The sequence below is a fragment of the Vidua macroura genome, chromosome 14, assembly GCF_024509145.1.
Source record: "Vidua macroura isolate BioBank_ID:100142 chromosome 14, ASM2450914v1, whole genome shotgun sequence".
In the NCBI taxonomy this organism is placed as follows: domain Eukaryota; kingdom Metazoa; phylum Chordata; class Aves; order Passeriformes; family Viduidae; genus Vidua; species Vidua macroura.
The window spans coordinates 17,704,459-17,716,875 of record NC_071584.1 but is presented as its reverse complement, the minus strand read 5'-3'; the positions used below and the strand labels follow the sequence as shown (position 1 = coordinate 17,716,875).

Below are 12,417 nucleotides of genomic sequence, written 5' to 3'. Positions count from 1 at the left end.
GAGTGCCAGTAGAATGTACAAATGTACATTGTAATGTGGTTATATAAAAAAATAACACAGCAATTTTTTTGCATTTATTCATAAAATATTGTCCCTCCCGTCCTGATTTTGTTGCTTTATTAGTCGTGTTAAAGTCACGTTTGGATTCACTTTAAGTGAAAAAGTATAAGGAAACTTTAAACGGCTGAGGAGTAATTGGGCTCTGTTTGAAAGAGGAAGGGAGAGGAACATTTGAGCTCTCCTGCTTTGGGGCATCCCATGGGAGCTTCCTCCCGAGCAACTTTACTGGCATTTTGTACCACCAAGCCACTCTACATCTCTTTTTTAGCAGAAATTGGGATCCTTTAAGCGAATGAAACAAATTAAGGCAATAGAAATAGGTCCTGACTTACAGCCTTGTCCTTTCTGTGCTGATCTCAGCAGCTCGTTGTGTTCTGGTTGAAGAGCCTGGCTCCTGCAGGATCACCAGGCTGGAACTTCCCAGGAAGTTGTCTTGCTCTGCTCCTAAATCCCCTGTGACAGCACCAGGGGGCTGCACTGGCTGCACTGCTGGGGGATTTTACTGGGTCAGGCATCTCAGCCAGAAAGGTCAAGAGTCCATCCTAAGGCACTGCACCAGCACACAGAGCAGGGTGGGGGTAAGGAAGGGCACAGGAGGGGATTTCTGCCTTTAGGTGTAGTTTTCCATAAACTGAATGATGAGCTGGAGAGAATTTTTTGTGAGTGACTTTGTGAGACAGAAATGAGAGTCATGACCCAGAACCAGCATTTTCACCTTTTAATGTTCACTATAAACATGATAGAGCACCCCAGTTTTTGTTCAGAGTATATATTTATTCTCTGCTCAAAATATATATAAAATATATTTTTATCTCCCTGCTCAAAAGGGTGGCCAGTAATGGTGGCATCAGAGCCAGCCTCTCCTTTGCCTTTTCACTGAGTACATGACAAAGGCAAAGCTCTACAGAGATGAATGTCTGCAACACGAACCCCAGTGGATCAAAACTGAAGGCAATGTTTGAACAAATATTCTCAGTCTGGAATCAGAGCTTTTGGTCTGGTGGTCCTGGCAGAGAGGAAAAGAAGGAGCTCCCCCCAAAGACGTGGAACATGACTAAGGTAAAATTGCTGAGGTATTTCTGCCTGCATGTGTGTGTGTGTGTGTGTGCATCTCTATTTCCTCCCATTCTGCAACGCTCTGAAATGGTCTGACATGGAGACAGAGCTTTCCTGAGCATCTGTGCTAAATGAACACTGTAAAAGAGGTTTCCCTAGCAACTCAAACCATATGTAATAGCTTAAAATAGCTTTTCTCCAACTCCTAGGATTTCTTAGTGGTTTGCTCACAATTTCCATTTAAATAAAGGTATATTTGCCCCATTGAAAAAGGTTCTTCATTTTCTCAAGTTCCATTAAAATGAACAGGGTTTGAAAATACTCATTTCTTGCCAAAATGCCTCCCATCTCTTGACTTGTAACTTATCAGGTAAACTGAAGCATGGCAAAGGGTGACAGTGGCTGTCCACCTTCTCAAATGCATTGCATTTGTTTGCTCTTCAAAACATTTTCTTGGAAGAATTTTGGTCTCTACTTATTGTAATGGGGAATCCCAGCAGACTGATTTCTGTGACGTCAGTATAAGGAGAAGATAAACAGTGCAACTATAAAATATAATGAATCAATCACAGTGTACATGAATTCCACTTTGCAAAGCTGTGTACAGGCAAATCTGGATGTTTGAAAACCCTGCTCAGTTCCTGTTGTGTCCCCAGGAAAATGCTCTTTTACGTGAGTGAGCTGTGATACCAAGAGGCTGGGTGATGGCTCTGAGGTAATGGCAACGAATCTGAGACATAACACATATATTGATTTTCAGATCCTGGTCATGAAGATAAAAAATTAGGCTGTGAGCACTTGAATTTGATTAAATCAAATGTTAATATCTAAGTAAGAAATCTAGATTCTTGTCTCAAGGTTTTCAAAATATGTGCAACAAAACTGAAGGAAGGGCCAGGTATCAGCCATTGCTTTCCTTTCCATTAAAAATGTTTCTGTTGCCTAAATGGGCTTTAGTGGAGAATGTGATGAGGCAAACTTTTTATCCTTTAAAACAGCATGAGAGTACAGTGCCTATTTCCTGACAAAACACTTTGAAACTGTATTCATTTAGATGCTCAAGCATATATTTAAACCTGAAGGCAAGATGTTCCTTTAAATACTTATTGTTATCCTCTTGTTCCCTGGGAGAAGCAGCCAGGTTTTAGTGAAATAAAAAAATGAAATTTAGTGAAATAAAAATCCTGACTTGTCACATAGGATGGAAACAGTTACTACAATGAAATCAAAGACATTTTAAGCTAAGAATTCTTGGATGGGCAGAATTTTGTAGAGGCTCTCTGGTCTTGTTCTAGCTATTTTAATTTACTTTGAATTGAGTTTTGACTATTGAGCATTTGCTTGGAAAAGGAGGGAAGGAGGTGGTCTGGGAGCAGATTTGCTGTCACAGCAGGGTGGGAATTTCCAGGGCTGGTGTTTCTGTCACTGAGGGGGGATCTGATGTCACAGAGGTTAAATTTGGTTATAACTTTGTTTTAAAGATTATTTTCTTTATGTTTGTATCCTACACTTATCTTCAGCTCTTTCTGTGAATCCCAACAGTACTTCAGCTTCATTTTTTAATTCTTTTACCCTGCACACCAACAGGTGCACAAGAAGTAAGCCACAGTCTTATTATTTGCCTGATATAATCATTCTCTGAATACATTAGAGAATTATTTTATTCTAGCAGAATGAAAGGAGCTAAACCAAACTGGTCTAGTTAATTGGGCAAATTTAGCTGCTTGATTATAACGAACAAATCTCTTTATTTTTTAAATGTGTAGGATTTTAGTAGTTCTCCTCAGTACAATATTCCAAAGTAAACAATTCAGCCACAAACCAAGGTAGAAAATAAATAGTTTCTTTCTGTTAGGATCCTGCCTGGCTCTAACTTTGAAACAAAGCAAAACCTTCTTCCCCTTTCCCCAGAATATTTCACCAACCATCTCATTTCTTGTTGATCTTTCAGTTGCATAATCTCAGTGGGTCTGTAAAAACTGCTCTGCACTGGGCACATGTGTTTAATCATCTCCTTAACTTTTTCTGAAGACATTAAGAAGTGATTTTTAGAACAGTAATAACTCTTTAAAAAGCCATTTAACAGCTGTCTTTGCTGAGAGCGAGCTCTGTGGAGTGAAAATGAGCAGATAATTGAATCATAAAAAAATTGTTTTGAAATGACTGGAATTGTCCTAGATTGTTAAATTACTATTAAATGGTAGTTTTTTCCCTTGCCTGTAATAATTCATCTTTGAAAGCTAGGCTTGTTAAGTGTAGGCCTGTAAGATATTATGTGTTTTCTCGTAAGTCAGATTATTTCTCATTATAGACTTCTTGGTGGGTAGACAAGGTTAGACTTGATGACATCCAGAGCCCCTTTTCAGCTTAAATTTTCCCATGAGTCTACTTATCTAGCTATGGAAAAAAAATATTTTTAATAAATATGCAGTCCTTCCACGGGGTGAATATAAAATTAAATTCAAAATGCAATTCTACTAATTCCTTTCATCTTTAATAACTGTTTCAACCCATTTCAATACCCCATTTTTTTTCTTTTCAAGCTCTTCAGAAGATGTCATAATAGAAGGTGAGAGTAGGAATACATCCCAAGGATGCCTTTGAGACATGGTGATTCTAATTTCTGTACCAAGAGCTCCTGTATGAGGTCACAGCATTTGTTTAGTCAGAATTAATTCATTGGTCACTGTTCAGTGCATTTGCACTTGGCCTCAAAAGGCCTTTTCCTCTTTTTGAATTATCAGCTGCCAGAAAAAAAAGTTGATTTTCCTCTTCGATTTAAATCCTGCATCAGATACCACTTCCTATAACTATATAGATTTTCCACACTTAGCAAATATTAGATATCAAATTTTCTTGGTTACCCCCAGCTACCCTATTTCAACCAGTTGTGAGTGAATTTCCATAAAATGCTGTCACTTCTGACCCCTCTCAAATCAGCTACCAACATCTTAAACAATCCAGTTTCAAACTCATATTTTGACCTTTAGCTAAAGGTCATTGTTAGAAGAAAATTAGTTTCTGCTTGTCCCTGAGGTAACAAGGGAGCATTTTGGTTATCCATTGCAGGCTTGCAGAAAATCTTTTTTTTTTTTAAACTTACTGCTGGAATTGATATTAAATTGTTATAAATGCTATAGAAACTGAAAAATTCTCCACAAGACACAAACATAATTTCTTTTCCTTGTTGCTACTTCTTGCCAAATTACACAGTGTAAAATTCATATAATTGTTATTTCTAAGCACTTAGAAATAAAACTTAAGTCAGCAAGAATTTGCCAAGAATAACATGTCAAAGTAAACTGAAGTGCCTCATTAACAGCTTTTACTAGAAATTATGGAGAACAGAAAAAAAAGAGTTGTCATGTATACCTTGAACATAAGAATATTATTTTTCAGTGTGTTATGTCAGACAGTGCAAAGTTCAGCCTCAAGGACTGTCTGGAGTAACCCATTTTGGAACAAGTGTCAAACTGGTTTGAAATCAGGCTATTACATTATCAATGGTTCACTGACAAATAGGAAGGTAAATCAAACTGGGTTCCTAAGGAGCTTAGCACTGAAGTTCCTCTGTAACTTCTCATAAATTTTCTAAATTAATTGAAAAAATAAAGATAAATCTTTGGTATTATATATTGCAATTGGAGATCAAGCTGAGAAGAGCTGCATGTATGGTGGGGTATTAGACCAGAACTGAATATTAAATCACTAAATCAGGGTTATAAAATCAGAACTGAATTGCTCAGCCAACTGGGGACATGATCTGATAAACACAAGATGGAATTTATTTGTGCAAAGTACTGGTTTTAGGAACAAATAACTGCAAAAAATGTACAGATGGCTTGGGAACAGGTCTCTGGTACAGAGGCAGGAGTTTCACATGAATCACAAGGCAGTCATGAGCAACAGCACCACATTGCTGGTAAAAGAAAAACAACTGCTGAGGACATTCAAACAGATTTGAGTCAGGATGACACAGAAGGAATCCAGCTCTTCACTAGAACTGCCAGACTCCAACAGGAACACATCCAGGTCTGCCCACAGAGCTGCACGTCCAGACAGAGCTGCTGGAGTCAGGCAGGACAGCAGTGAAATCTCAGAGCTGGCAGGACAGCAATTCTGGGACCAGAGTGCAAGAATTGCAGCTCTTTAGACTTGCAGCAATTTCCAAACATAAGCAAAGGGTGTCAAGAAGGAAAGTGTGGCAAATTAGAATAAGGAGAAAGATATATATATATTATACAATGTGTGTGTGTGTGTATATTTATAAAAATGTGTGTATATATGTGTGTAAATATATATGTATGTATATATGTATGTATATATGTGTATATATACATATATTATATACTATATATGATATACTGTATACTATATACTATATACTATATACTATATACTATATACTATTTACTATATACTATATACTATATACTATATACTATATACTATACTATATATCTATATGGGTGTATATATATATATATATATATATATACACCAAGGCATTAATTAGCTCGAATTGTACTGTAGACAAGCAAGGAAGCACCTAAACCTAGCTGGTCCAGCTTTTTCACAGAAGGATTGAAATGTTGTCTGACTACATGTCCAGCATTCTTTATCGCGCTTCTAAAATACTTATTTGTTAAATTTAAGATTTTTTTGAAAGTTTTCTTTCAAAATGCTGGAGGTTCAGTGAAAATAAAATTGGAGTAGTTGTGTTTTAAAAAATAAAGGCTGCCGTGATGTAAGATTAGGAATTGTCATTTCTAAACTTTGCCTTGGGCATCAGAGATTGCTCGTGGAACTGGATTCTTAGCACAACAGGGAAGCAGTGTGGTGATGTTCCCCCCTTTATCACCTTCTCTGCACAGGGCACATCTCAGTCCTCCCTTTCACTGCTGCCTTGGGATGCATGATCAGTCATTCCTGTGCTCCACTGTTCATTTGGGTACCCAGAACTTCACTCGCAGTGCCACAAAGCCCTCTCAATCTGGTTTGACCAGTGGTTTCACAGAATAATTAATATCTTTCATTTTCACCAGGAAAATTGTCACCTGTTTACTTTTTCTTTATTTCACACTGGAGTGGGAGCCACGGCTATCACCTGCTACTGGAGCTAAAACAGAACTCGAGGGAAAACGCTCAGATAGGAGACAACATCTGAAATAGTCACGTACACATGTGTGTGTTTACATGTATGTCAGAGACAGTGAAGAAAATAGTCTGATAGTTATTTCCACATGTCTGCCAAAAACAAAAAAAAGTGAATTTTCAAGTTTTAGCATGAACTATAAGAACAGCTGTACATCAAAAATAACCACCACAGAAAATGATTGCCTTTGGGAGGATGTACCTCCCAAGTATCTGTTTCCATTTGCATCAGTAATGGCTGTTTGGATTATGACATCAAAAGATACTATTAAAATTAGTTAGAAATATATTTTGTCTCATGTGGGAAATTAGAAAACATTTGTCCTAGAATTTGTCCCAAGCTAGAGTTTGTCGGCAATTTTTCAGCCACATAATTAGAAAAAAAGATGCAGAAGAGAAAAATTATGAATGGATGCTACATTTACTATTGAAATCTTAGTGCCCTTGGGCAGTTAGGAAATACCTAACCAGCACACATGGTCTGCAATAGCACACTTGTGGAATCACAAACCTGCCAGACATACAGGAATGGATGTGGTAATGTGGCAGAATGTTAATAAATGCTGGGCACAGTGCTCTCAAGGAGAAGTCAATATCTGTGGGCCCAGAAATTATTAAGGGAACTAATTAAAGTAATTCAATATCAAAATTCTTCTTTTTAGGAGGCTTCAGTGCTCTGTCAGCCTGTGTGTGCACACGTGTGTTCATGGGGTGCACACAAAGTTTCTGCTGACTGTCAAGATCTAACAATCAAACCCTCCCAGTGTGTGCTGCTGTCTCTGGATCACTGCCACACTGCTTTCTTTGAAAGACATGGAAATTCTTCCTGGTCCCCCTGGCAGAGGAGCCTGAACCTCACCAGATTCCAGCAGGATAGATCAGAGATGTCAGATAGATCAGAGATGTCAGATGGATCAGAACAGCTCAAGTGCTCAGCTCCCCCAGCCCTGCCTGCTGAACCACCCACGGGTTATTTCCCATGGGCTCTGGCAGAGCTCACTTCAGCTCCCTCTTTAAGCCAAACCTGAAATCTCTGAAGGTGTTTGGCCTTCCTTGGATGGCCACATTCCACAGGTTTAGCTTGCTGATCACCCCCAGTAATATCAGAAAATGCCACACTGGGAAATGCACTCTACAAATAAAATAACTTGGTGGCTATGCAGACTTTAGCTGGTTTCTCTCTTTTTCACCCGTGCAGAGATCCCAGTCCTCATTCAAAGAGCAGATGTGTGAGAATCAGATGAGGTCAGTAAATAAAGTTGTCTGCTGTTTATCTTTTTCCCAAACTACAGATGTAACTTCCATAAGGATCTCAGAGCAGCAGGTCAAGGCCCATCATTGCAGATGCTCCTGGAAGCTGTTTGAGCAGGTTCCCTGAGCAGCACTGGACCAGACAGTCCCCAGGATGCTGAGGGGCTTTCCTTACCCTTGTGCCAATAAACCAGTTATTTGTGGCTCCAAATGTATTGGTTGTCCACACATTAACTGGTTATGATTAGGACAAAACTAATGAGTTTTAATCACTTGAGCCTCATTTACTTTGTCACTTGTCATGGGATATGATTCAGGAGCAAGCCCATGGACCAGAAGGGTTTCTTTAAGTCTTTCACTATTTAATTTTGGGACAGGAATACCAAAATGGGTTGAAGAAAGCAGAAATAAGTATATTGATGATCATGTATTCCAAATGGAACTGCTGTTTGGAACTTTATCATTTAACTTTCCTCCTCAACAACCAACCCTTATTTCATCAAACCCCAGGGTGCTCTCTGTCCATCACTGACAACATTCACTCCTGAGGTTTGAGAGAAAGACAGCTCACATTTTTCTGAAGAAATTCAGAATACTGTGTTTACACTTCCAAATTTTTCCATGGGAAGCATTAAACTCTTAGTAGAAACTGCTTTTATATTCTGCTCAGGATTGAGGTATTGGCCAGATTCTCTTTCCTTTTCTACTATTTAGGATGTCCATGTGACACTCAGCAGAGTCCTGCTTTAGATCCACCTAAAAATGGGACTTCTCCAGGCAGAGGAAAAGCCACTGGTTGAGAGAGAGCTGCTTTGAAGGTACAGTGCTTTTGTGGTCTAAAAGGCAAATTTGTCTTTGGTGACCTCAGGTGTGGATGTGGGATTTAGCTGCAATACCTGCACAGCTCCTGCTGTCCACACTTTGGCAGTGTGAGAACAGGGCTCTGGGGATCCTGCAAAAAAACCTGATTTTTACGTGTTAATCACCAGCAGAGCCCATTGATTACATTGATTGGGACTATCTGGAACTTCTAAAGGAAAAGGAGACCTGGAATGATGTAAAGGCACGATTTCAGAGATGAGACATTTTTTTGAAGTGATGAAAATATGTCCAGATATCGATATCTACATCCTAGACTTAGGTAGATGTAGGTATAAGGCTGCTTCTCCTTATTTCTTCTCAGAATCTCATTTCTACCCAACCAATTAATGTATTCATTAATGTGTTGCCTGTGCTGGATGCTGTAGGGGAAGGGAACAGTGTTTTACTTAATGATTTCTGTTGATACATATTTAAGAAATTTGAGCTATGTTGTCCTTAATGATCAGTTTTATTTTCTTGAAATAAATTTTAATTATAGAGAAACTCATAGCCATGAATCACTTTATAAATAATTGATTACCAATTCTGCTTTTTAAGATGTATGTTAAAATAGATTTTAATCTACAACATGCAATGATGGCTTTTACTGAAATCTTAAAGAAATCCACTTATTTGACTATAAGAATATATTATATGTGCAGTTCCAAAACTATCCTAAAATCTGCAACTTCAAACAACTCAAGAGCAGAACTTAAATTGGAATGGATATGAAGGTACAAAACTTCAGGAGGTCTTAGCAGAAACTTTATATATAGCTGGAGAAAATGTCACTTGTTATTTTAGAAGGCAGTGGTTTATTACCTCCCAAACTGAACTGATCTGGCTTTTTTTTACCTCCTTCTTCACATGGTATAGAATCTTATTTAGATGAAGAAGTGCTCCTTATTTTTGTTCAAATTAAATCAGTTTCCCTTCTAAAGTGTGTCTGAAATAATCTCTTTTTTTCAGGAAATTTGTACTATCATTTGAAATGTAGCACTAAGGGTCTGCTGCTTCCCCATTCCAAACCAGTGCCCTTGGAAACACACAGAACTCCCACAGTCCTTCCTCAGTGCTTTTATTCTGTCATGATTTTATCTGGTACCTATTGACTACTGGGACTGCTTTCCAAGTGACATTTTGGAATGCAGTCTTTGCTCTTCCATCTGCAGATGTTCCCCACAGCAGATGCACAACTTGAAAAATAATAACTGCTAAAAATATGCAAGCTGTCAGCTTGTTTTTTACTGAGAGAATTGTAACTTCAAGTGAGATAAATTTGTATTTAAATGCAATGTAATATGTTTAAATTATTATTACTATCAGTCCAAAGACTGATAGTAATCTCATCAAATGGTGAAAATAATAATATGATAAATGTTTGATTTGAATCCAGTATAGGGAAATGTGGGGTAAAAATGTTGCTGGATAAGCTAAAAATACTGACATAAGTTTTGAAAAAGAAAACATAAAAAGCCTTAATTAAATAAGTGGTATTAACATTGTATTCTTTGTTATTCACAACTTTAAAATAGCTCTTCCTTTGTGCTTACACCTTTAAGGTCTCATAGCTGTAATGTTTTTTCACCTGACCTTGCAGAAAACATTTGTCTTAGCCTACTAAATAAGCTGTGAAAGTACTGGGATTTCAAACAAACCTTCAAAAAAGCAAAGAATGATGCTTCCTTTCCACTTAGTTGAAGGTTAATTTTACTTGCCAGGAAGACAGTAAAAGAAAATGAGTGAGAAATGTGAGAGATCAATGGCAACCACAGAGCCCATGCACCTCCAGCAGCTCCCATTTGTCAAAGTTGCACCCATTGATAAAGTCAGAATGAGGACAGGATGTCAGGAGGCTCCTTTTTTCATTGCACTCACACACAATAAATCAAGAGAAGAAATTGATATGCTGTGAATGTTGATAGAGCAAATTTGACAAACTGGCAGATTGTATGCATATGGAAGAGTTATGGAATGATGTACCTTAAGCAAAGATCAAAATTTCATGACAATGTTTCTGTTGATTTTTCTGGTGCAGAAGTGTTCCTTCTCCTCTGAGTGTGGGTGTGCACAGATATAAAGTGAGATTAATGCAGTAAGGAACTCTGGCTAAAAACAAAGACAGTTTTAGGGAATAACTTGGAAACAAGTCTGGCTTTCCAAGTGCAGAGTTTAAAACTCCTACCTCTCTGCAGATTCATCTGCATTTTGTTCTGTGATCATCTGCAGCTCCTGTGTGGTTTTACTTGAATCTTCTTTGCCAGAGTTTTCCTCCGTGCTGGCTTTGGGGGTCTCCTCGCTGGAGCGCAGCTGCTCGATGAGGTTCTGCTGGTGCCAGCTGTGGATGGAGCGGTGGTGCACCGGCGTCGGCCCCGGCACGGGGGCCAGGATGTTGTGGTGGACAGGGCTGCTGTTCTTCTTCAGCCCATTTCTGTCCCGAGAGTGGCTCTTCAACCTGTTCTGCACCGGAGTGCCTCTGTGCTCGTACCCTTCCTGCTGATGGCAGCCCCCGGAGCCGGCGGAGCCCTGCGAGGGGTGGCTGAACCACCTCCAGCGGAGCCTCAGGATCTGCTTCACGTCAAACTCTTTCTTTCCAGAGACTGACATGGTTTTTTCAGAGAGGAAGAAAAAAAAAAAAAAAAAAAAAAGACAAAAGCCTATTCTTTCAGGAAGGAAATGGATTCTTTGTTATCTCTTCTGTTTCAACTCCTCTTCTTAAGAAAAGGCAACAGAAGAACAAATACCGGTAGCTCTCTCCCTCTCTCTCCTGATTAATGCACCGCGAGCGATGCTGAGCTGCTGTTAACTGTATAGGTGGGAATCCATACTGACAGGATGATGAGGTCAGACCTTAAACAAGTAAATCAGCTTAGCACAGGAAAGCAGCAACCATAACACTCCCCAGCTGCCAGGCTTACACACTCCCAGCTCTATAGCGCGGCTCCCAATATATAACCCAGCCTCACATGATCCTCAGGGAGCCCGAGCTGCAACTTAAGATGCAGGGAAGCATGCACAAATAAAGTGACAAGACTTTCTATCTATCTCACGGCGCTCTCCATCAAGCCTGCTGATTAGCAATGCTGCTTTTCACGGGAGATTTAGAGAGGATGCTTTCAGGCGGGTTTTTGTTGGCGATTCGCCGCGAAACTCTCCCGCAGCTCCCGCGTCTCCTTAAGGGTCTGCATTTGTTTGTCTTGCTGTGTAAAATTCCTACAAATGGCCTCGGTGTGGTAGCACTTACCTAAAGGAGAGGCAGCGTTTGAATGCATGGTGTGCAGGACTGGCTGTGTTTGCTCACCTACGGATGGATTTCTCCATATAACTGCAGGGCTAGGAGAAGAGAGGGAGGGAGCTCAGGAAAAATCGGAGATGTGCTCCCGGAATGACTGGGTCTGTGGAAAGCACAGTTTCCTGGCTAAGTGCCTGTGTAAACAGCCTTTCCCATCCTGCTCTTGTTTTCTCACGGACAGTGAAGCACTCGTGGGGTTTCTTTTTGAAAACACCTTTCTTTTCTTTCTTTTGATGGCGTGCGCTGTAACGCGTTTTCAGCAAATTTAATAGGGGAGAGGTTGTCATTCCCATCCCTTGGTTACCAGGCAGGGCTGTGAGAACTGTTCCCCGTGTGGTTTGAAATAATGTACACAGAATGTTTTCATGTGCAAATTGAAAAGAAATGAATGGACTGGATTTTTTTTTTAATGTTATATTCTCCCAGGTTGGCTGCTGATGGTCTATCCAACTGTAAGCAGTGTACAGAAATAGCAAAAGCTGTAACACAAAGTCAGTAGAACACGATTCCCTCTCTAACACACCTCTCCTCTCAGACCTTCTGACATTAATTTCCTTTTTCTCTGTCTTTTCTGTGAGTTTTTCTTCTTTTTTTTTTTTTACCTAAATTCTATGATGGGGCATTGACCGTTCAAATAAAATCTGCTTTTTATTCTTTTGGACTGCATATAATATAAGCAAGGACATGTGAAGAGTCTAAAAAAACCAAAAGAAGAAGAAAAAGCAAAATGAGAGGATAGGAGT

At 39.3% G+C, this 12,417-nt stretch overlaps 1 protein-coding gene across 1 annotated transcript in view; it reads right to left on the bottom strand.

Moving 5' to 3' along the window:
* Positions 1-10,989, bottom strand: part of KLHL4 (kelch like family member 4) — a 37,145-nt gene extending 26,156 nt beyond the window's left edge. Inside the window, exon 1 of the mRNA XM_053990140.1 lies at positions 10,568-10,989. Coding sequence (XP_053846115.1) covers positions 10,568-10,989 — 422 coding nt within the window. The remainder of the gene's footprint in view (positions 1-10,567) is intronic.
* Positions 10,990-12,417: the final 1,428 nt, after the last annotated feature.